At 44.2% G+C, this 24,894-nt stretch overlaps 1 protein-coding gene across 1 annotated transcript in view; it reads right to left on the reverse strand.

Moving 5' to 3' along the window:
- Positions 1-8,632: 8,632 nt before the first annotated feature.
- The window catches only part of ANKRD55 (ankyrin repeat domain 55), a 49,951-nt gene continuing 33,689 nt past the window's right edge, over positions 8,633-24,894 (reverse strand). Inside the window, exons 9-11 of the mRNA XM_066618131.1 lie at positions 22,516-23,174; positions 18,386-18,487; positions 8,633-8,910 (exon numbers count right to left, since the gene is read on the reverse strand). Of these exons, the coding sequence (XP_066474228.1) occupies positions 8,633-8,910; positions 18,386-18,487; positions 22,516-23,174 (1,039 nt within the window). The remainder of the gene's footprint in view (positions 8,911-18,385; positions 18,488-22,515; positions 23,175-24,894) is intronic.

Here is a 24,894-nt window from a genome sequence, read left to right on the forward strand (position 1 = left end):
AAGGTGAGAGGTGGACTATACAAACAAAACACCCTCTTATACTGATGAACAAACAATGCCACTTTCTGCACAGTATTAGTTGGCAGCGTAGAGAAGGATATTTCCTTACGAAGCTGTTAGGTTGCTTTTTTAAAATTCTGAAAAACTCTTATCTTCCAGGCCCTCCATTATGTTCCTTCTGTCTCTTTTGACTACCAGATATCCAGTTTTCTTGATTGTTATAGCATTGCAGTACGTATCTGAAATTGTCAGTAGCACTGCCAGCAAACAGCTTTGCTTCTTTGAAACATAGTGGTCTCTGGCATTAGAAATACAGTACTGGTCATTATGGACATACTTTAGGTCCTGAGTTAGGGTTATGACCACCTCCAGTGCTCACCCTAACCCTAATCTCTTCTCCTTCCCAATGCTATTTAAAAATACCCTTGCCTTATGAAAATGCTACCACTTACATTTTCTGTTGTTCAGGATTTTGCACAGTTCTAGATAAATATCAGACCACCACCTGAAACTCCAGTGTCCAGGTAGGTATGGGGTATGTAACAGCTTCCCTTCCCAGCAAATAGATCCTGAGAATGTTTTCAAAAAGTATTTCACATCCACAAATTGCACTGCCGGTCTTTTATTATAAGTTCTTGGAGCTTCATCTACAACACTCTGTGTACACTGCTGGTGCTGTATAAATGTACGCTGATAAAAATTGCATAAGGCAAGGCAAAAGTAAAGCAGGCAGCTTTACAAAATTGAGTAGTACTGTACAGGTTGAGTCTCATTATTCCTGAGGGTTCCGTTCCAAGAACTCTGTGGATGGCAAAAAATGCACTATAGCAAATCAATTTAAAAAACAAAGTCTCTCTGCTCTGGTGATTTAAAAACAATCTTTATGACCTTTGTAATGCACACAATCAGTCTCTCTCAAGGAGCTTAGGCTTCACTAGGAGGCAGCAATCTCTCCCTTCACCCAGCAAGGGGGAAAGAATGGAGAAGGTGATAATCACTGCCATTTAGCCTTCTTTCACATGCTCAGGGGGAGAGAGAAGTGAAGCCTGCAGAGAGAATGATTGATGGATGGTCGGCCAGCTGCCGTCTCTGGCATTATTAAACATCTGTTTTCCTTTAATTTAAAGGGCCCTTCTCATCAGCTTTGAGATAGAAAAATCTGTGGATAATTAGGTTATACCTGTAATCACTTGCATGACTGTCTCTCTGCAACAGTAAAAAGCAGTTTTTAAACTGTGATTTTAAAGAGGTGCATTTTTTCCCTTCTCCAGGGATCAGTACATTCCTTCTCATTTGCAGGGGCCATTTGTGTTGAGTCAAATCCATGTATAAAAAGGCTGGAACTGTACTAAGCAATAGGATTCCATGGCTGGGAATCAGTGGCATAGCTAGAGGGGTGCAAAGCACTAAGTTTTGCAGGGAACCTCACTGTGGCATACAAGCAGCCCCTCCCCTTCAGAGCAAATGACTCCATTTTACACCCGCTTCCCAGAATGGCTCCGAAGGGGAGGGACCACTTGCATGCTGCATGTGAGGCTTCCTGCAAAACTTAGGGCTTGGCACCCCCTCTAGCTACATAAGAACAGCCCCACTGGAACTACGCCACTGCTGGAAATCACAGCAAAAGTGTGACAGGCCCTTTCTTTAGTTTTCTTTTCTCCCTTTTCCTTTTAGTTTGACTGTTTTAGATCATGTGTATGCACTATACATACAGATGCATATACTCTGCAGACGCGTGTGGCCTCTGGGAACCAAGTGCCTCTGGGAACTAAGTGCCAGGTAAGGCACAAGAGTTTAGCATCTGGGCGAGGAGAAGGCAAGGAGACCTCTGAGTTTTGGAGAAGGAGAGGAGGAGGAGCAGGAGCAGGAGCAGGAGGAGGAGGTAAGTGTACTCATTCTAACGCTTTGTCTTTCTAACTCCCTGTCTTCTAACCTTAACCTTACCTTTAAAGCAACCTTAAATCAAAATTGAAAGTTAGCACCTAAGGGAGGTACATAGGGCTACTCTGAGCAGGAGCAAAGTCCTACTCGTGAGTAAGAGCAGCGTCCTACTCGTGAGTAAGTGCCCAAGGGTCAGGCATTTAAATCAAAATTGAAAGTTAGCTGCACCTAAGGTAGCACTTAATTGAAGGAAGGGAGGAGGATAAAGTGAAAAGCAGGTTTTCTACTTGTTTAAATTAAACCTATACTTAACCCAGGTTAAACCTAATCTAAGTTGGAACATAACCTAAACAGGTCAGTAAATTGGGACACAGGATCTAGAGAGCAATAAATAATTAAACAAACCCAAATAAAAACTAGCTTGAGGTTACAAAAACAGTCCAGCCTAAGAGAGCAGAACTAGGAGGGAAAGGACCTAGGAAGGGCCAATTCCCAACCCAGTAAGAGCCCCATTAGGCTAATCCAAGCAGTCCATTCAGGAGCCTGCAGAGTAGGTCACGCCCATCAGCAGCCATTTGCCTTCCTGAGCTTTTGTAAACTCACCTGGGAAGGCCAGCCCCCTTTCAATCAGGAAGGAAGGAGGGGGGAGGAGCCAGCCAGGAGTATAAAGCTAGGCGGGCCATCGCGTGAGGCTCTCTGCAGACGCGTGTGGCCTCTGGGAACCAAGTGCCAGGTAAGGCACAAGAGTTTAGCATCTGGGCGAGTTCAGCAGCAGGGCGAGGAGGCCAGGGCCCCAGACACTGCCCTTCCTCTTCCCTAGAGAAAAGGGCTGCTATCCAGTGTACGGTTTTTAAAAGGACCCCTAAATAAAACAACAACAACAACAACAAAAAAGCTATGCAGTCAGACAGCCAGCAGCAGGGTGGGGGCTATCCAGTGTTCTGCATCGAGTGCCACATGTATGATTATATGCCTCTGGGGCATAAGTCATGGGTGTGTCCTCGGTGCAAGGAGCTCCAGGCTCTCAGGGAACGCGTCCGCTCCCTTGAAGCCTTGGTGGCCGACCTGGAGAAGCGCAGGCAGCCAGAGGAGGACCGTGGGGAGACTTCTGGGGACGATCAGGCTTCGTCCCAACCTCAGGCGTGCAGCTCCTCGGCTGCCCGGGTGGGAAGTCTCGGGACTGGAGGACGTCATCCTGGAGAGGAGGGAAACAATCCCCTAGGGGGGATCCCTTCTCCAGGGGATGGGCCCGTATCCGAGCGCACTCGGGATACTCCTCGGCGGGAGGGGGGTCAGGGGCTTCTTGTAGTGGGGGATTCGATTATTAGAAACATAGAGAGGGGGGTTTGCAACGGATGTGAGGACCGCATGGTGACTTGCCTGCCTGGTGCGAAGGTTGCGGACATCACTTCTCGTCTAGACAGGCTGGTAGACAGTGCTGGGGGAGAGGTAGCGGCTGTGGTGCATGTCGGCACCAACGACGTGGGCAAGTGTAGCTGGGAGGTCCTGGAGGCCAAATTTAGGCTTTTAGGCAGGAAGCTGAAAGCCAGGACCTCAAAGGTAGCGTTCTCTGAAGTGCTACCTGTTCCACGCGCAGGGCCAGCTAGGCAGGCGGAGATCAGGGGTCTCAATGCGTGGATGAGACGGTGGTGTAGGGAGGAGGGGTTTAGATTCGTTAGGCACTGGGGAACGTTTTGGGACAAGCGGGGCCTGTACAAGAGGGACGGGCTCCATTTGAACCAGAATGGAACCAGACTGCTGGCGCATAACATTAAAAAGGTGGCAGAGCAGCTTTTAAACTGATCCCTGGGGGAAGGCCGACAGGAGCCGAGGGGCATCCGGTTCGGGACTCCTCATCCCTATGGGATGAGGATGGGGAGGTTAGAGAACAACAAGACAAAGGCAGGGTAGGAGAAGAAATTGGGAAAGGTAGGGAGATGGGATGTGATAGACAGTTTGGCACTGGCACAATGAGAGGATGCGGGGACAAAGGAGCGAATAAGCAGCCCATCCTGGGGCATTCCGTGTATAATTGCTTTTATGCGAATGCCCGAAGTCTACGAGCAAAGGTGGGAGAACTAGAATGTCTGGTGACAAGGGAAAATATTGACATAGTGGGCATAACGGAAACCTGGTGGAATGCGGAGAATCAGTGGGATACCGCAATCCCGGGCTATAAACTCTACAGGAGGGACAGGCAGGGGCGTGTTGGAGGTGGGGTGGCCCTTTATGTTAAGGAAGGGATAGAATCCAGCAAAGTAGAGATTGAAGTTGGGTCCGACTCCACCGTAGAATCTCTGTGGGTTAAATTACCAGGCTTGAGCAGCGATGTAATACTGGGGGTGTGCTATCGTCCTCCAGACCAGAAATCTGATGGGGACCTTGAAATGAGGAAACAGATCAGGGAGGTGACAAGGAAGGACAGGGTTGTAATCATGGGGGACTTCAATTATCCTCATATTGACTGGGTCAATTTGTGTTCTGGTCACGATAAGGAAACCGGATTTCTTGACGTGCTAAATGACTGTGGCTTAGATCAGCTAGTCACGGAGCCCACCAGAGGACAGGTGACTCTGGATTTAATTTTGTGCGGTACGCAGGACCTGGTTAGAGATGTAAACGTTACTGAGCCATTGGGGAACAGTGATCATGCTGCGATCCGTTTTGACGTGCACGTTGGGGGAGGAATACCAGGCAAATCTCTAACAAAAACCCTTGACTTCCGACGGGCGGACTTCCCTCAAATGAGGAGGCTGGTTAGAAGGAGGCTGAAAGGGAGGGTAAAAAGAGTCCAGTCTCTCCAGAGTGCATGGAGGCTGCTTAAAACAACAGTAATAGAGGCCCAGCAGAGGTGTATACCGCAAAGAAAGAAGGGTTCCACTAAATCCAGGAGAGTGCCCGCATGGCTAACCAGCCAAGTTAGAGAGGCTGTGAAGGGCAAGGAAGCTTCCTTCCGTAAATGGAAGTCTTGCCCTAATGAAGAGAATAAAAAGGAACATAAACTGTGGCAAAAGAAATGTAAGAAGGTGATAGGGGAGGCCAAGCGAGACTATGAGGAACGCATGGCCAGCAACATTAAGGGGAATAATAAAAGCTTCTTCAAATATGTTAGAAGCAGGAAACCCGCCAGAGAAGCGGTTGGCCCTCTGGATGGTGAGGGAGGGAAAGGGGAGATAAAAGGAGACTTAGAGATGGCAGAGAAATTAAATGAGTTCTTTGCATCTGTCTTCACGGCAGAAGACCTCGGGCAGATACCGCTGCCCGAACGGCCCCTTCTAACCGAGGAGTTAAGTCAGATAGAGGTTAAAAGAGAAGATGTTTCAGACCTCATTGATAAATTAAAGATCAATAAGTCACCGGGCCCTGATGGCATCCACCCAAGGGTTATTAAGGAATTGAAGAATGAAGTTGCAGATCTCTTGACTAAGGTATGCAACTTGTCCCTCAAAACGGCCACAGTGCCAGAAGATTGGAGGATAGCAAATGTCACGCCTATTTTTAAAAAGGGAAAGAGGGGGGACCCGGGAAACTATAGGCCGGTCAGCCTAACATCTATACCGGGTAAGATGGTGGAATGCCTCATCAAAGATAGGATCTCAAAACACATAGACGAACAGGCCTTGCTGAGGGAGAGTCAGCATGGCTTCTGTAAGGGTAAGTCTTGCCTCACAAACCTTATAGAATTCTTTGAAAAGGTCAACAGGCATGTGGATGCGGGAGAACCCGTGGACATTATATATCTGGACTTTCAGAAGGCGTTTGACACGGTCCCTCACCAAAGGTTACTGAAAAAACTCCACAGTCAGGGAATTAGAGGACAGGTCCTCTCCTGGATTGAGAACTGGTTGGAGGCCAGGAAGCAGAGAGTGGGTGTCAATGGGCAATTTTCACAATGGAGAGAGGTGAAAAGCGGTGTGCCCCAAGGATCTGTCCTGGGACCGGTGCTTTTCAACCTCTTCATAAATGACCTGGAGACAGGGTTGAGCAGTGAAGTGGCTAAGTTTGCAGATGACACCAAACTTTTCGGAGTGGTAAAGACCAGAAGTGATTGTGAGGAGCTCCAGAAGGATCTCTCCAGACTGGCAGAATGGGCAGCAAAATGGCAGATGCGCTTCAATGTCAGTAAGTGTAAAGTCATGCACATTGGGGCAAAAAATCAAAACTTCACATATAGGCTGATGGGTTCTGAGCTGTCTGTGACAGATCAGGAGAGAGATCTTGGGGTGGTGGTGGACAGGTCGATGAAAGTGTCAATCCAGTGTGCGGCAGCAGTGAAGAAGGCCAATTCTATGCTTGGGATCATTAGGAAGGGTATTGAGAACAAAACGGTTAGTATTATAATGCCGTTGTACAAATCTATGGTAAGGCCACACCTGGAGTATTGTGTCCAGTTCTGGTCGCCGCATCTCAAAAAAGACATAGTGGAAATGGAAAAGGTGCAAAAGAGAGCGACTAAGATGATTACGGGGCTGGGGCACCTTCCTTATGAGGAAAGGCTACGGCGTTTGGGCCTCTTCAGCCTAGAAAAGAGACGCTTGAGGGGGGACATGATTGAGACATACAAAATTATGCAGGGGATGGACAGAGTGGATAGGGAGATGCTCTTTACACTCTCACATAATACCAGAACCAGGGGACATCCACTAAAATTGAGTGTTGGGCGGGTTAGGACAGACAAAAGAAAATATTTCTTTACTCAGCGCGTGGTCGGTCTGTGGAACTCCTTGCCACAGGATGTGGTGCTGGCGTCTAGCCTAGACGCCTTTAAAAGGGGATTGGACGAGTTTCTGGAGGAAAAATCCATTATGGGGTACAAGCCATGATGTGTATGCGCAACCTCCTGATTTTAGGAATGGGTTAAGTCAGAATGCCAGATGTAGGGGAGAGCACCAGGATGAGGTCTCTTGTTATCTGGTGTGCTCCCTGGGGCATTTGGTGGGCCACTGTGAGATACAGGAAGCTGGACTAGATGGGCCTATGGCCTGATCCAGTGGGGCTGTTCTTATGTTCTTATGCTTTGTTTTTAAACACTGTAGTAATAGTAATTCTTATTATGCATTACCTTGTATCAAAAGAAACAACCTGCAAGTATTTTATTTATGACAGAGTACGGACAAATGTGAATATTTGTAGATAGGATGCCCTAGCATGCTGCAGCAGTGGTTTGAAAAAGCACAATGGAAACTCCATGCTTGTGTGTAAAAAAATCCAAGCAACTTTGTGGAAGTGTGAATTTGCAGAAAGATACACTTGCACAGAACTATTTTACAGATTTCTTTGCAATCATCAAGTATATTGAGAAGCCAATACTGTTCTCTGGCCTGCCCAAAAGGGTGATCACAAAGTCAGCAATTCTTATCAGATGAAATCTGAACATCTTAACAATGCATATCAAGAAATGTTAAGATGGGTATTTATTAGGAGCTGAGAACTCGGTCTTAAAAATACAATCAATTTCACCATGCTACTTCTTTGTTGTATTTGTTGTTTATTTGCTGTTTTGAGATGCAGAAAAACCTTGTCTTACAAACACCTAGATGGCAATCTGGATAACTTATGAACCCATAAGTCTGCCTGCAGACAGCAGGACCTTAAGAACAATTTTAGAGCTGATTTAACTGGGATAGTAATTGTGTGGATTGCCCTGGAAAGCATTTACTTGGGTAAATATTTTATTTGGGAGTATTTTGTCAAAAAGAGCCAGAGTAGGCTTTGGGTAATGAGTCTGTAAAGTGCATAAACAATGAGTTCTTTGTTTTGGTTTCCAGCAATGGTCACCATGTACAAATCACCTCTCAGTGAGATGCAAGCATTTTGAATGATCAACGGCCAAATCCTGCCTGGGCCAGGTGATCGTGATGCACCTCTTTCACTGGTGCTGACTGCCATGAAGCAATCAACACCAGTTGTAAAAGGTGCTTTGGGAGTGCACTTAGTAGGGCACTGCCAAGACACTAGCAGGAAGGCTCAGCTCCAGAGTCTTCCTGTTTACACCAGCGGATCCCAAGCTGCCTGCCACTGAAGGTAATGTGGCGGGGGAGGGCAGAGCAAGGATGGGGGGAGGAAACAACATGGGGGGGTGAGTGGGTGGGTGGGGGGGGGAGGGTGGAACAGGGCAGTGACAGGGGTGGGGGATGGGCATATTGGGTTCAGGAGGGGGCAGGTTTGGCAGCAGCAGTGGCCACCAAATCCAAATCCACTTTCTGGATCCGATCCCACAGCACGGGTCCAGCCAGAACTGCACCAGCTATTTAGCTAGGCCAGGTCTGCATAGATCCCGCTGTGCTGTGGAGCCTTACTCCTGCATGAGGGAATGATTTTTCCCTTGCCCAGAGGAGACCTCTACAACTGCCCCTGCCCACAGGATGCAGCCCACAGGATACATCCTTGAAATGGATGTATCCATTTCAGCACCACTGCATTTGTGATGGGGGGGAAGACTAGAGTTGGGCGCCAAGAATGTTAAAGTGGTTTTTCACAAAAGAAAATCAGCACTCTCACGCCCCTTCCAAGGCTGAACAGCTAAATAAAGTGGTTTCATTTTCCTTGCATTTTGTTGTTTTTGCTTTCACAGTGCATTTCTAAAATGCTTGTAAGTTAAATAATGCACCAAACAGATTGCTGTGATAAACACTGTTTGGTTTGTACAACTGTCAGCTTCCTAACCCGGTAATTCCAAACTGATTGGAAAGCATGTGCTTTGAAATGGGTTTTCATCCCCCACTTTCTCAAACCACTTGGGACTCATGAGCTAATTGTCACTGTTTGATTTGCAATATGATTGGTTACATGCTTCTCCGCTAGATCCCTTCTGTCTTGGAATGGCAGGCAGGACTCTGCTTGTTCGGAGAGACTCTCCTGAAAGTGCTGGTAAGAAGGAATACAGCAAGTGACTCCGAGAAAGTCCTCCTTTCTGGGATTTGCTGGTAAGTGCTGGTGGGAGAATAGAGGCCCGAGTCCTTAAGGAGTTTAAAGACAGGAATTTTGACTCCCCAACATCTTGAGAGGCTTGGCTGAGTGGTAGCTGATCTGGGTAAGAGCAAAGAAAGAGAAGTCAAAAACAAACCCAGAAATAATGCAGTTTCTCAATGTGTATTTTTTCAATGCACCATAATGGCCATTTCTAAAGGCCAAAGATATGGACAGCTGTGCACTGCGTGCTAATATTCTCTTTTGCATAGTCATAGCCCTGAAGTTCTTCCCATCAGCAAGGCATTTCTCCATTTACACTCCAACTTCCCCATGTCCCCTCCCACTCAATAATAGTCCCATCTTCTATCACTTCTGCCATCTCACTGATTCCTACTCTTTTCCTTCCAACCACATCTACCTTGGAGCCTTACTGAAAACACCAAAAAATTTTTGGTTGTCTGTCAACATCCCATCCTCCTCCCAGGGGGTGGAGTGTACCTCCAAAGGGGTTCAGGCCATGGGCTAAGTGGCCACAATAGGAAAACAAGCAAGCTCCTAGGCAAATCAGCTTAGGCTTTATTAGACAATGGGTACACCAACACAAAAAGGGAGGGATCTCCTAACATCTTCATCTTCTTTTACAATAGCCTTGACGTGAAGAGTCAGGACAAGGCTCTCTACCTCAGGGATAGTTCAGGATAAACCTTTTGGGGGTATTCAAGAGTGCAAGAGCTCTTGGCACACAGTCTTCACCAGGTTTGCTAAAAAGTGCAATCTCTTGGCCCATCCCAAAGTAAAAGATGACTCAAGTGAGTAACTTCCTTTTACACCCCTGGCCATGCCTTTGCATGTTCTCCCCTCTGCCAAGTATCTCTTAAGCCAGCTCTAATCCTCCAAGTAGTTGTCTCTTCACTCCAGGTCCTCCAATTCTCATTCTTCTTGCTTTCTCCAGCTTCCCCTTAGTCCTGTTCATCTTCCAACCTGATCTTTTATACCCCAAGCTGGCCAACTTTCCTTCTACCTCTCCCTTTCTGCCTCTTTCCAGCTTTTAAAGGGCTGGTCCTGCCCCCACATTTCTCTTTGCAGCTGAATATCAACAGCTGGTTTCCCCAATGTCTGGGAGTGTCCTACACTGCAGATCACATTTAAGAAAATACAGATGTGCTCCCATATCAGTGAGGGTTCCATTCCTATGTGAAACTGTGGATACAGGCAAATACTTCCCCCCCACCCTCCAGAGGTGAGGGAAGCTCTGCTCCCCTTGCCTTTGGAGGTCCTCTGAGCCCAGCAGAGGCTGCAGATACATGGCATTAAATGCCTTATAAGGCATTAAAAACATCACTTCCGGTTTCACAGAGAAACTGAAAGTTGCCTTTTTTTTTTTTTTTTGTGTTGGCTCAATCTGAGCCTGGCAGAGGCCTCTGCCAGGTTCAAAGGATCCTCCAGAGATGAGTACGGGGCACACGCAGGGGGGGCCATGGACCCGATCCACAGATAAGTAAATCCACAGATATGGGATCTGTAGATACAGGGGCCATCCTGTACATTCTAAAGCATCTTCTGAGGGATTAAGCTTCTCTGCCTGGTTTGGGGGCAGAGCAGGGAGACAGGACATGCTTTATTCTTCATCTGTTTGAACACAATTGTTTGTGGAAAAACAACACATGAATGAAAACCTAATCTAAACATTTCATATATTGTTTTTTTTTTTTTGTTTTTCACATTTTTATACCACCCTTTCTCCAAGGAGTTCAGGATGGCATACACACCACAGACCCCCAACCATAAGTCAATCCCACAGATAAGCAGAGGGCAGGTTTTGAGCAAAAAAAACCAACACCATGGAATTTTCTATGACCTTCAGATAAGTCAGGGCTTTAACTTAGGGTGTGTGTGTCTGACTATAGTTTTGTCTGATTTTACCTGAGGCCAGATCCTGAAAAATAACCCACCACTAATTGTTACCTGAGAACTGTAGTCTCTAATTTATTAAAAACATAGTAAAAGATCATAAGATACATTTTTATTCTTTTTATATTCTGGTCTTCACCACCTTTTTGTAAACAGTATCAGAATAAGTGCACTGTAACCAATATACCAGTAAAACAGTGGTTTCCAACCTGGTATTCATGTACTCCCAGGGACACTCAACAGGACCTTTAGGCGTACTTGAAAAAGAATGGCATAATGGCAGAAAAAGGCAGGTTATGCTCCAGAATGCTTTGCAGGGCCAGCAAGGCAGGAAGGAAGGTAACCAATTGGCTGTGAAAGCCCCACTAATAGCTAGTTTTTGGTCATCAGTTCATCTATGAACCAGTGATTGAAAACCAGCACAGTAAAAAAGCTGAAACATAATATGGAAAGTGTTCAATCACCCAGAATTTCTCAGCACACTTCTGGTGCAAAACAGTGCAAAGGCAGAGTCTTCTGTTCTTCAAACAGATAAAAAGAGAAAACACTGTGATAAATACATGAAGTCTGGGCTTTCATATGGAGGAGATGAGGGCTTGTATTGTTAATTACAACATTTTGCTGGTACAATTTATGGAAATGGGCTGCCAAGGGATATGCAAGTGAAAAAGGTTGGGAACCACTGCAGGAAATCCATGAATCAAATGCTCCTTTAAGGTGTTTGGTGTGTTAAGCCAGAAGCTCTACTTACAGCATATAACCCATAACACATATCTGAGAATGTGCAATTCAATTCACAGCAGAGCAGAGAGATGCAGCTGCATATATTTGCCACCCTTTTTACTCAAGAAGTAGATCCACTGCTTTCCATGGGTGTTATTCTTAAGTAATGGTTCATTGAATTGTAGCCTGGGACTTTGCTTCATATGGAAAGGAGGATCCCATCCTGGTGTTGAAAAAACAGATCTCTGCTAAATGCAAAACAGAACTAGGCTGCAAAAAGCATTTGCTAAATGGAACAGAGGAGAATAAAAGGTTAACTTTGGCTGGAATTTCCCAGGAAAGTTACTATAAAAACAAATGAGCCTGCTTGAGCAAGAAAGGCAACTTTTCAGAGTTGAAAGGCTCTGCCCTCTGATTGACCCGGAGATAAGGCGAAGTGATAATTGGAGCTTGATTACTTGGCAAAAATTTTAGGTACTATTATCTGCAGGGAGGGAATATCTACTATAGGGAGGTAATTCCCCCTCCTTTTGTCCTCACAACAATCCTGTGAGGTAGGTGTGACTGAGAGATAGTGAGAAGCCAAAGGTCACCCAGTAAAATTGAAGGCTGAGTGGGGATTTGAACCTGGATCTTCTTCTGGATGATAACTTTTCACAAATGTAAGATAAACTTAGGAGGAAATTAAATTCCCCTACTACTTCATTCCTGTGGGAAACATGTTTCCTATCCTAGTGACTTCAACCACTGATGAATTGATTTGGCTCCTACCTGCATAGTCTCATCATAGGCTTCTGTTTCAGTTACTGTGAGGGAATGTTGGGATACATAATACATACATACTCTTATGTAGATGCATTCATGGACTAAATTTAATTATCTCCTACAATGAAATGAAAGAAATGTTCCAACATTGTTTAATTGCTCTGTGTTGATTTTTTTGTTTGAGTGAGTCATGAGAGTAAACACTGAAGAAAAGTTAGAAAAGAAAATGCCTTTGCTGCTCTTTTGTAGTACTGAAATTATTTGTATTTGTTGAGAATTTGGCATGGAAATGAAATGTGTGTCCGAGAAATCACCAGTTTTCCCATAACAGACCAACCACATACTAAGCATCTACCATTACTGTAATGTTGTCCAGAATGCACAACCATGAAGTCTCTGTTTATTTTGAAAGTTGTCCATGTACCCACAGCTGAAGTCAAAAAAATTAAAGTTTGTATAAGTATTGTCTATTTCTAGTGTATCTACAGCAGTGTTTCTCAAACTGTGAGTCGGGACCCACTAGGTGGGTTGTGAGTCAATTTCAGGGGGGTTCCCATTCATTTAAATATTTTATTTTTAACATATTAGACTTGATGCTACCATGGTATTGACTGCATCTGGGGAAATGTTGCAGTCCTGTACTTTTAACAACCTACTATGTATATTCTTTTTACAAAGATAGTAAATGAGACTTACTCCTGGGTACGTGTGGGTAGGACTACAGCCTAGGATTAAAAAAAAAATGTTCCTGCTTGATGACGTCACTTCCGGTCATGACACCACTTCTGGTGGGTCCTGACAGATTCTCATTCTAAAAAGTGGGTCCTGGTGCTAGATGTGTGAGAACCACTGATTTACAGGTTTTTCACTGCTGCAGATGAGAATTACGTTAAAGTATTATTGGAACAGCCACATTCATAGCTCTGGGGCTTTCCCCTTGGTGTTTTAGTTAGGGTGTGACCCACCAGAGAGGCTGAATGAAAAATCAGTTTTTTCTCAGCAGAAATGTTGCAACTTCCAGACAGATGTACAGTATATGCAGCAGAACAACATGATTTTTCATATACAAAGAGTGTTCTATATTATTTTATGTATACCAGTGTAGAAAAAAAAGTCACATGTTGAATAACTCCTAAGTTCTGGGAAAAGAAGAATTCCAAGAACCACTAAAGTAGCAGCTCTGAATGTCAGAGATTTATTTGTTTTTGTTCAAGAATGTTTGTTATGGTTGTGTGTCATGAGATTACCTGCAAAAAGAAGCTATAAGAAGATACTGCCTTTAAGGAAGAAAAAAGACGAAATGTTCAGAGAGCAAGCTGTCTCAAGAAGACGAAGAATTTGTGGATTGAATTCAAGAATAACAGAATGGAAAAGAAGAAAGAAAAACAGAGGGGGGTGGGCTTAAGAAGAAAAAGAAGAAGTGGAAGAACCAGTAGGAGGACTAAGAGGGAACACCAATAAGATAGAGTACAAAGTAAACAATAAGAAGAAGGGCAAAATGGTTGAATAATTAATAGAATTTTTTTTTAAACATATTAAATTAAAATAGATGTAAATGAAAATTTGAAATATAAATATTGTGGAAATTAAGTGGTATTAAGATATAATATTTTATTAATTAGATTAAATTAAAGTGGATGAAAAGGGAATTTGGAATATAAGTATCGTGAAAATTAAAGTGGTAAATATATGAAATAAATTAGATGGAACTGCAATTTTGGAATATAAGTATTATGGATAAGCGAAGTATAATATTATTGTAATTGGAGATATTTGTTTTTAGATGTGATATTAGAAATTAAGAATTAGATAAGAGATTGTATTTTAGAGGTTAGTTTAGTGGTAAGAAGAGTCTATAAGTAAAAATTTGAAGCCTTTTTTGATTGGATAGTTATGGAAAATGATGTATAACATGTTATAAGAGATATTGAAGGAGGTAATACCATTGTAATCAGAGACTTCTTTTTTAGATGTTATATTAGAAATTAAGAATTAGATAAGAGATTTTATTTTAGAGATTAGTTTAGTGGTAAGAAGAGTGTATAAGTAAAAGTCTGAACTGTTTTTTTTTATGATGGGTTAGATAAGGTTAGAGGAAAAATATGGAATGTTAAAGTATTAACCAGTTGGGTTAAAGAATATGATGATTTTTGTATTGATTATTAATTTCGTTTGGATTAATATTTGTTGTAATCGATGGCCACCACCCTTGTGTGTAACCTATGTAGTCCTAGCCCTAAGTCTATCCAATTTTCCTTACCTGTATCTGTAATAAATAAGATACTGCCCACAGGATGCTAGAAAAGAGACTGGTGAGCAGGAGAAAGTAAGATGTGAATGTAATACAAGATAAATTACTGAGCAGAATAGAGACAAATTGCTTTGATAATCTAGCATACAAGATATTGATTAGAATGCAGCCCATTCTGATTGATTAAGCAACCATTAACAGAAGAAAGGACACCTTGCAACTTGATTTGGGCTGTCCATAGAATGTAGGAATTTGCTCAAAATATAATGTTGAGATAGAGGATTTGGGGGTCTTGACTAGTGTTACTTTGGAACCACAATGAACTCTCAATTTAATGGGCCTTGATTTATCAGACTTTGGAAATAACGGGCATCTGTTTCTCTAAAAATTAGTCATATATGTTTTGTGTATGCATGTGTGCACTGTCATAAATGCATTCAGATTTAACAGAGTTTTGGCATTAATGGATATCCCTTCCTGCCATTACAGCACAATCCTACTCATGTCCACTCAAAAGTAAGTCTCATGTTCAAGGGGCTTACTCCCAGAAAAACATGCATAGGATTGCAGTCCTAGGACCCAATCCCACCCAACTTTCCAGCGCTGGTGCAACCATGCTAACAGGGTGTGCGGTGCATCCTGCGGTGTGGGGGCAGTCACAGAGGCCTCCTCGAGGTAAGGGAACATTTGTTACCTCGTGGCTGCATTGCGGCTGCATCAGAGCTGGAAAGATGGATAGGATTGGGCCCCTAGTGTGTTACATTGAAGGTTCTCTGTAATGCAGTCTGTGTGCTTGCTGTTGCATCTCTGTAATACCTTTTCAGTCAGAACATTTTAATACTCATGGTGTTCATATGAAGAAAGAATGATGCATAAAAATAGCAGGGATATAACTGGTGTATATGGTAGAATTACATCTGTAATTTCTCTGTCTATTATACATGTGTATTTCATTTACACTTATCTTTCTCCCACAAAGAATCTAAATTATGGAGGGACAATAGGTCAATAGGTCTGCCAGGCGTGTAACAAATTAATTTTCTGTATAGTGCAGTGATTTTCAACCTTTTTCATCTCATGGCACATTGACAAGGCACTAAAATTGTCAAGGCACACCATCAGTCTTTTGACAATTGACAAGGCACACTGTACTGCCAGCAGGAAGCTCACATCCCCCAATGGCCCTACTAATAAATGACCCTCCTCCAAACTCCCACGGCACACCATTCACGGTGTGCCGTGAACGATGAACGTGAACATGAATGGTGTGCCATTCACTGGTGTGCCGTGAACCATTCACGGCACACCAGTGTGCTATGACATAATGTTGAAAATGGCTGCTGTAGTTCTTCGGGTAAAATGGAGTGAAAGGAATTTTTAGTACATTAAGTTTAGACTTCATAGTTGGGAGAAAACCATGTCTGCCAGTACTATTTAGTTGTTATGAACATGGAATAACCCACTACTCTTCTGCTATTCTATTTTTAAGTACTTCCTTTTTCGTTATATATTCATACTGTTTCCAGGTTTTTTCCATTTTTATAGCTTTAAAGGGCCAAGTTTTAACATTTTCTCTTAAATTATACAACTTTCTAGACTGTACTTCTTGTACTGGTTTTAAGTGCCAGTGTTTTGGACTTCTGCTATTGTCATAAAACAAATTTTAAAGATCTCAGTTTATTTACATTGCACTTGTCTTGCACAAGTCTCTTTCCCCCATAACAGCCAGTAAAAATTTTGTCTTGATATGCCTTTGCTGGTCAACAGCTTGAGTCCTCATGAAAATTTTAACAAATTAATCAAGAAGCAGTAGACTATAAACTGCAGTGGCATTTTATTTTTAGTGATATTGCACAGTGCTTTGATGGGCAGTTTTTCTCAACTGCAGTCCTATGAGTAAGAGCACCACTGGGTACAATGGGGCTTACTTCTGAGTACATATGCATAGGATTGTGTTGTTAATGTTCTAAGAGCTACTCATGGAGCCCAATCCTATACGGGCCTTACACTGGCAGAACGCAAATTCAAGCAGCATAAGGTCCCTCACTGCAGTAGCAGAACCAGGGAGGGGTGGTACTTTAAGTGCTGCATGGCTCTGAAACTCACAGTGTAGGCTGCCCCTTTCCCTCGCTCTCAGAACCTGTCCAGGGACGAAAGGAATGTGGAGGAGATGCCTCTGCATTGCTTTTGCTCCTTGGAATGGTCCTGAGAACGGAGGGGCAGTTTACACGGCGACACTTACAGCTCCACTCTCCTTCTGGCTCCACTACTGCCTGATGGCTGTTGCAGTTGCAACATGCTGTCTGGGCCACTGCTGCAAGTGGTGAGCTGTGTTGGCAGCCTGTCAGCAGATCTGGTGTGTACCCAGGCATAAATCAGCATAAGGAGTCCGGGGGGGGGGGAGTGAAATGGGGCAGGGAAGAGGAGGGAAGGAGACTGGGGCAGGGAGGTGGTGGCTCAAGGCTGGGAAAGGAGCAGGACTGAGGCAGTAGTACTGTCAATATCCTATCCCCCTTCCTGGCCTCAGTCCTCCTTTCTGGGTCTGTGCAGATCTGTGCCCGCAAAAGAGCTGGCATAGGTCCAAGTAGACAATTTGGGCAGTGAAGGCAAGGGAACAAATTTTGTCTTGATATACCCTCTGGGACTTCTCGCTCTGGGACTCCCTCTCCCTTCCCAGGATGCAGTGCTTGCACTTGCAGCACAGCCGCACTGGCAGGAAAGGGAAAGGATAGGCTTGGGGCCCAAGTTCATATAGGAATTTGGTGTCACAATGTCCACCTATTAATTTTTTCAGCTACATGAGAGCATTTGTGCAACAAATTTTTTTTGGAAAGATGGAAAACTCATGTTTTGCTTGCAGTGGAGAGGATGCCTGCAATCATTGTGCTAAGAATGTACTGCTGCAGCTAGCTTGGCAGTAACACTTTGCATTTCAAGTGTAAACTGCTGGAGCAATATGCTGACTGTTGGAGAACTGTGAGTTTGTGGTCAGCTACTAGGGAAATAACTTTGCCTGCTTTTAAGTCAGACAAAAACACCAACATTTGTTTGTCATTTATTAAAAGCATTTATCCCCCACCTTTCCATTCCTGCAAGCTCTGTACTCTCCATATTACATTGTAAAAAGCCCAACCAGCCCTATTTAGCTGGTGCACAGTAGAGTGGCCCTGTGTCAGGCCAGAAAGACTGATGCGGGGATCTGGATCTGGTGGAGCTGCTCCGCCGGTCCTACCCCCTTCCTGCCCTGCTCCTTTCCCCTGCCCTGCCTTCCCCTGCCCTCACTCACCTCTCCGCCACCCAGAGCAAGGGACAAGCTCAGGGGGGGGGGCATGTGACAGCCTCTGGTTGGCGCTGGCTCAGCACAGACAGGCTCTGTGGAACCGCTTCCTCTTACCCTGGGTAAAGTTGCAGCAGCCCCAGTGTGGCTACTCAGATCTGCACTACCTAAAGTGGTGGCACATATCCAAGCAGCCTGGAGCTGCCCTGGGCTGCTTGGGAACAGGGATAGGATCTGGCATAAGTGCTGGATCTGGCCCACCCACAGGCCTGGCCACTGCCCGCCCTCCCTCCGCCCCAGAATGCCGCCTCCCCGCCCTTCCCGTGCTCCCCCCAGATCCCTGAACTGGCCTAGCTTGGCTGGCACGGGTTTACCGTTGAGCTGACTCAGCGGGGTTTGGGCCAGCATCTGGAGGCCAGTGCATGTTCATACACCGGCCTCCTTGCTCCTAAGTCAGTGTGAAACTGCTTTATGGCACTTTTGCCATAGAAAAGTGATAATTTTCTATTATGATGTTGGTGCAAGGGACTTGCACTGGCCCATCTGCCGGTCAGGATTGTGCCCTAATTTTTTTTCTTTCTTCAGAGTGTTCTTAAGAAAAGGAGAAAATTTAGAAGTGGCCAGTAAGACCATGTTTTACTGATCTACATTAACACTATCCTTACCTTTCTGAACACTGTGGCTTAAAATGGGAGCCATGTTATTCCGGACAGATGTAAGATCTTTTATTCTGGGTTGTTGTACAGTTGCCTCTTGAAAACTTTTCCCTGCAACAGGACAAAATATATATAAATATATATAAATTTTGAAAAGGTATTGCCTGATGCATTAATGAGATCAGCAAGAGGGACAGGGCAGAGGAGAAGACTGAACTTTTATGCACCTTTGTTCCGCCTAACAGATGAGTGGCAGATCCATTCATAGACTCTTGTTTCTACTTGTGGATTATGAATAGTTATTTGGCAGGGGCCTTTGTATAACTCTAGGATGCTTTACAAGATACACTTCTTTGCTGACCACTTCTTTTGCTAACGAAATTTATGGCCCAATCCTATCACACAATTTACTGCAGTGGACATTTTCAAGCCACTCCACAAAGCAGTAGTAGCATCAGTGGCCTGTGGCTGGAAGCCTGCTCTGCTACAGGTAAGCTGATACGAGGGCAGTTCATGGGCAGGGAGGGTGAGAGAGGGAGTGGATCCAGCAGCGGTCATGCATTGTCCTTCTCTGTGTATAAAACAATAGTACACTTTTCTAAGGAACAGTTTATATCACGATTCATAAATAAGATGTCCAGTCCATAATGGGCCTTGTTAAGTGGTTATATGGGAAAAGGTATATGAGAAGATTCCATTGTGGAAAAAAATTCTATCATATCACACAGCATACCAAGCAATATCAATGCAAACTGTGTAAATGCCACTTTCTATGATTACTGGCAGATTCACATGAAATATTATACAGAGGTTTGTTTAATATTATTATATACCTAAAAGTAAATGAGGTACAACCCCACCATATATCCACAATGATTTCTGAGGACAATTACAAATCTTCCTTTAAAAATCTGTCAGCATATAACATATACCTTTCACCTGAAAACTGAGTGAGTACTGATTGGGTTAGATACATATGTGAATAAACATATGAAAACATTTTATAACATCAGACCAATGCATTGCCTATTTTGATACTGTCTACTTTAAGTAGTAGAGGCTTTCTGAAATTTCATGCAGAAGTTCACTCCTGCCGAAGACCCTCTAGGTGGAGATTCTGGGGATACAGACTGCAGTCCTATCCACACTGCGCTGAGGCTCCCTGCAAAACTTGGTGCTTTGCACCCCCCTCTAGCTATGCCACTGGCTGTAAGAAAGGGCAGTGCGTCTGTTTTGCACCCACTGCCCAGAAGGGGAGGGGGATGGGCTGCTTGCATGCTGTACTGAGGTTCCCTGCAAAACTTAGTTCCTTGCATCAACTCTAGCTACGCCACTGGCTGCAAGAAAGGGCAAGGAGTACAACTTTGGGTTGATCTATCATTTTCTGTTTCCAGTTCCCAAATGTCAAGTATGTAAAGCCACTTTTTTTAAAAGAGCTTACTATCAAATGTCTTTTTCCCTGAACAGACAATTCTGTCACAAAACAACAGACAGATCACTGAGTCTGTGACAGATGCTGATTCACACTGCCTGTATATACTTGCCCAAGAAACTCTGACAGCCTAATTAAAAAAAAATTTCTTCTTAATTTATAGAAGTAATTAAGTATGCTTCATAAGGGCCAAGCCTGATGTGATTGTGCTACATACAAACACTGCTCCTGCCTCTCCCTCCTACCATGGAGATAATAGAAGCATGGGAGGGTAACGGGTATTAAAGGAAGTGCATGGAAAAAAGGTTATCCTCATTGAGAGCATCAGACACTAGATCAGTGTTTCTCAATCAGTGGTACGGGCACCACTGGTTGAGAAACACTGAGAAATACCACCAACCAGTGGTACGGGTAATTGAGGTAGTGTCTGGTGGTTCTCATGGCACCCCTGGACACCTGCCACAGGTGTGGTAGGAGGCTCCAAAGCATGCTTTTCCACGCTTGAAATAGCTCTCCTGTTTACCCTGAGCCTCTTACTGGTGTTTGTGGTGTCACATGTGGTCTCCCAACCCAGAAGTAACTGGCTATGATGTCATTGCCAATTACTTCCAGTGGTACAAATAGGTGGAACAAGTGAAGTAGTATGGCAGAGGACAAATGTTGAGAAGCACTGCCCTAGATCTTCAAAGCAGTTCCATGGGGCTGTGCATGAGCAAAGCAAAAACAATCTTATACGTTTACTTGGAGGTAGGTCTCTCTAGGTTCAATGGGGTTTATTCCTAGATTTATGTGTATAAGACTGCAGCCTTACAATGCAATCCTATGCATGTGCATCCTATCCCATGTCTCATGCTATGAGATTATCGCTCAAGAATGTGTGCATAAGATTGCAGCCTAAGGCCCAATCCAAAGGGCCACTTAGACTATCACAACTTGCACTGGTCCAGAGGTGTTGCAAAAGTGTCATAAGGCACTTTTGCGCTACTGCAGGAGGAGGCAGGCTGGCACACGGATGTGTACTGGTCTCCGGAGGCCGAATCTAGCCTCCAGAGTGCCAGCACTTGATGTGTGTGTGCTGGCCAAGTCAGGCCAGCATGGGCATCTGGGAAGGGTGGAACGGGGGCGTCCTGGTGTGGGGGGAGGGCAGAGTGGGTGGGGTGGTGGGAATATCGGGCCCAAGATGGGGCAGGACCAGGATCAGGCACTTAGGCCAGATCCCAACCCCCTTGCTCAGGCGGCCTGTTCTTATACTGGGCCACTCAGATCTGTACCACCTCTTTGGGTGGCGCAGCTCCAAATAGCCCCATATGGGCAACTGCCACACAACATGGGGTAAGGGGAATGACTTCCCCTTGCTTTGAGTCGTGCGGCAACCCGGCCCAACTTCTCCGAATGCAGCGCAGGCCAGTCGACCTGCCTGCTCCAGAGCAGGTTAGTATTGGACTATCAGACATTGTATCTAAATTGACAGTTTTTGCTACTGAAAATCATCCAATTGTTGCCTGATATCTAAAAGACATGGTGTTTGGTGCCAGCAGATAGATGGGAAGGGAGATCTATTTAGATAGAGCAACCTTACCGAGAAGACCCTATCAATAGTACTCTCCCCTCTCACCTCTAAAGATGAGGGTGACAAGAAACAGGCCTTCAATAAAGTTCTTAAGAGCAGTGCAGGTTTTTATGGAAGTAGGCCCAATCGTATCCAGTTTTCTAGTGCCAGTGCAGCTGTGGCAATGGGGTGTGCAGTGGATCCTTTGGTGGGGAGACAGTCACAGAGGCTTCCACAAGGTAAGGGAACATTTGTTCCTTTACCTCAGGGTTGCACTGCAGCTCCACCAGTACTGGAAAGTTGGATTGGATTGGGCCCATAGATAGCCCTTCAGGTACCCTGTTCATAGGCTGTTTAGAGCTTTGTAGTTTAAATGAGCATTCTGATTTGTTCCTAGATTACATCCTAGCAAAATGTGCACACTTCTTCTGAACAGTTCCACAAACCGCTCCCTGCAATGTGCATGACAGTAATCTAACCTAAACTGTGGTCATAATTCCAGGGTGGTTTGCAAGTCAGCAACCACAGCTGGGTAAAAAAACCAGTGCTTTATCCACAGATGATATCTGTGCATCCCTGCAAGGCTGGATTTAATGGTATTTCCAAGCTGCAAACCTGGTCCTTGAAGAAGGATAACCCTCTTCTGGAACAGGTGAAAACCCCAACCTCTAGTCAACAGCATCATCAGTACCACAGCCTTATTCCTGTGTGTAGGTTATAGGAGGTAAATAAAGAACTAGGAGGATCACAAACTGGAGAACAATTAATCAGCAATTAAAAGAAGCTTGTTTTACAATAAACACAGTTTAGATAAAAAGGGAAAGAGAGAGAGAATACATAAATATTCAGAAGGTAGAGGGCACTGTATGCAGAAACAGGAATAGAGAAGTAATATTATGGCTAGCCAAAGACAGTGAATTTTTACAGTCAAAGAAGGGACATGCATATGTGGTAGAGAACTGAGTATATAATTGAAGGTTTACTTCATCATAACGGTTCCTTTTTTGAAGAAGTTCCTTTTTAGTTTATTATGGGCTTGTCTCTTCAGCATGGAAACTGCCACAAAGACAGCAGTTCTGACTACAGCCTGCAAGTCTTTTAATGGTACATGTACCACTTCCTTGCATCACAGTGAATATACAGAGTGAAAAAAATTACCTGTTGGAGAGCTAGGCAGGTGCGGGAGATGGGGAGGGCACAATAGTACATGACTAGATCTTTCTGGAAATAATCCATCAATCAGTTTATTATCAGAAAGCATTGTCGTCCAGACTTTACAAGTGAGTATTTGGTTAGTGTCCCTTTTCCATGGATTGTCCAACATTTGTCGGCTGCCCCTTTGATCTGACAAATCATGTTCACTCCGGCTTTTTTGAGAACAGTGTGCAAAACTGTGGGTGTCGGTACTCAAACAACCCATGCAAGACGTTGTTGGGTGACGAGTAGCTAAAAAAGAATGGCCCACAGTAATGGGTGGGAGACTCTGTGTTCTTATTGGTGGAAGGACACTGCAGACTGGTGAGTTATTTTCTGAAATGAGGTACTTCTTGGTGTCTGTACTTCTTCTTTTAATGGCTGTGGCACACTCCTCAGGTGACCCTTTGCAGCTGGCGTCCATGATGCAGTCAAATGTGGTGATAATGTCATCCACCTCTGAGGTCTCTTCCCTCTGAGATCTGTCTCTGTTTTTGTCTTTTTGGTTTGCCTTCCAGTCTTGCTTTTTCTTTTTGCAGAAGATTTGGTTAAGCATACTGAATCTGCCTTCCTTCTTCAGGAAGTCTTTGCTCTGGGAGGAAACTTGATGAACCAGCTCAGGTCTTAAGGAATTAAAAAAAAATCCATAGTGAGAAAAATGCCACCCTTTTATAATCTATATCAGCGGCCACCAAACTTGCAACCACTGCATAACAGAAAATTATTCTCGTTCGGACCAGAACTTACTGTTTCACCATGTCACTGCATGACTTCCAGTTAGATCATGGGACAGGGTTGCTCTGGGCAGTCACGTCTGTTGACCAGCATCCCAGAAGGCTGCACAACTGGATGTCTGGGCATACACGACTACCCAGAGCGTCTCTGTCCCCTGATCTAGCTGGAAGTCATGGAGCAACATAGCAGAACGGTAAGCGCCACTCACAGGGCAGAAGGGTTACTCCAAACCCCAGATCCAGCCCTCGGGGTCGGGGTTTGGAAAGTTTAATGTTTTTAAACATTAATGCAATGTTTAAAATGTTTATTTTAAAAGCTCTTGTCTTAACAAATAAAGTGTCATTCAAAGATGAATCTAAAAGCCCAGATAGAGTTAGAGCTAGTGACAATCAGACATTTTTTTTTGTATCTGATATAGAATTGATTAGATTGCAACTGGCAAGCATCAGCATCAGTAGGACCAGATTTGCACCCCTTTAGCACTGGGTGTTTTTAGTTTGATTTTTTTTTTTTTTTTAAAAAAGAAACTAAATCAGTGTCATAGGTTGTGACAATGTGGTTGCAGCAGCTGTTAGAGAAGAGGTTTCTCTAAGTGAAGCAAAGAACTTCTGGTAACTCTTTACAGGAAGTGTAATTTGTTGTAGTTTTATCGGAAAAGTGGCTTAAGTATTTCCAGTCTTGCACTTCACAGGAAATAATGCTAATCATTAACTGGGGAAGGGAAAAGTGTCATTCAGAAAACTGGGGAAAATATGCTAAATTTCTATTTTTATAGGTGATCATCTACATTCGAATGCTTATTCAAGTTGCACAAAGAAGTGCACAGAGAATTCAAAATGTACCTCAGCCAGCCACGTAGGAAAGCACTTGTGCGACTGCTGCATCTTGCATCTAGAACAATTTTTTAATTGGTTCTTATGAAAGAACCCAGTGGAGAGAGTGAGGCAACATGTTTTAAGTGTTTCCCAAGAACACTCTACTCCTCCTCCTCATTTACACAGAAGTAGCCTAGGTCCTAGAGCAGGGGTGCACAAACCCCGGCCTAGGGACAATTTGTGGCCTTCGGGTTCCCCAATCTAGCCCTCAGGGAGTTCCTGGTCTCCAATGAGCCTCTGGCCCATCAGAGACTGTTGCAGCCCACACTGGCCCGCAACTGCTGTAGGATGAGTTAGAGCAAGGCCTTTTAATAAGGATGATGATGATGATGATAAATAACAATAACAACTAGGTATTTATATACAGCCTTTCTGGTCATCGGATTACTTCTCTGACTTTATTCAAGGCGGTTTACATAGGCAGGCATTTCTAAGTCCCTCGAGGGGATTTTTACAATCATAGAAGGTTCTCTCTTTCAAGAACCACACAACATTTCAGATGGATCTTTCTGGTCTGGTCTCACTTCTGGCCTCCATGTGCTTTCTGCTTTTCCCTGGGCATTAATTTAACCCCCTCTGATTGCCTCTGAACAACTTATGTCTCCATGTGTTTCTGTCTTGGTCTGTATGTTTTCACTGTGCAAGATGTGTGTGGCAAACAGTTAATAGTTCTCATGTGGTTCTGCATTCCTATATTATAGTTCTCATGCGTATTAGAAATAAGCTCAGTAAA

This window comes from Tiliqua scincoides, chromosome 2, assembly GCF_035046505.1.
Source record: "Tiliqua scincoides isolate rTilSci1 chromosome 2, rTilSci1.hap2, whole genome shotgun sequence".
NCBI lineage: Eukaryota > Metazoa > Chordata > Lepidosauria > Squamata > Scincidae > Tiliqua > Tiliqua scincoides.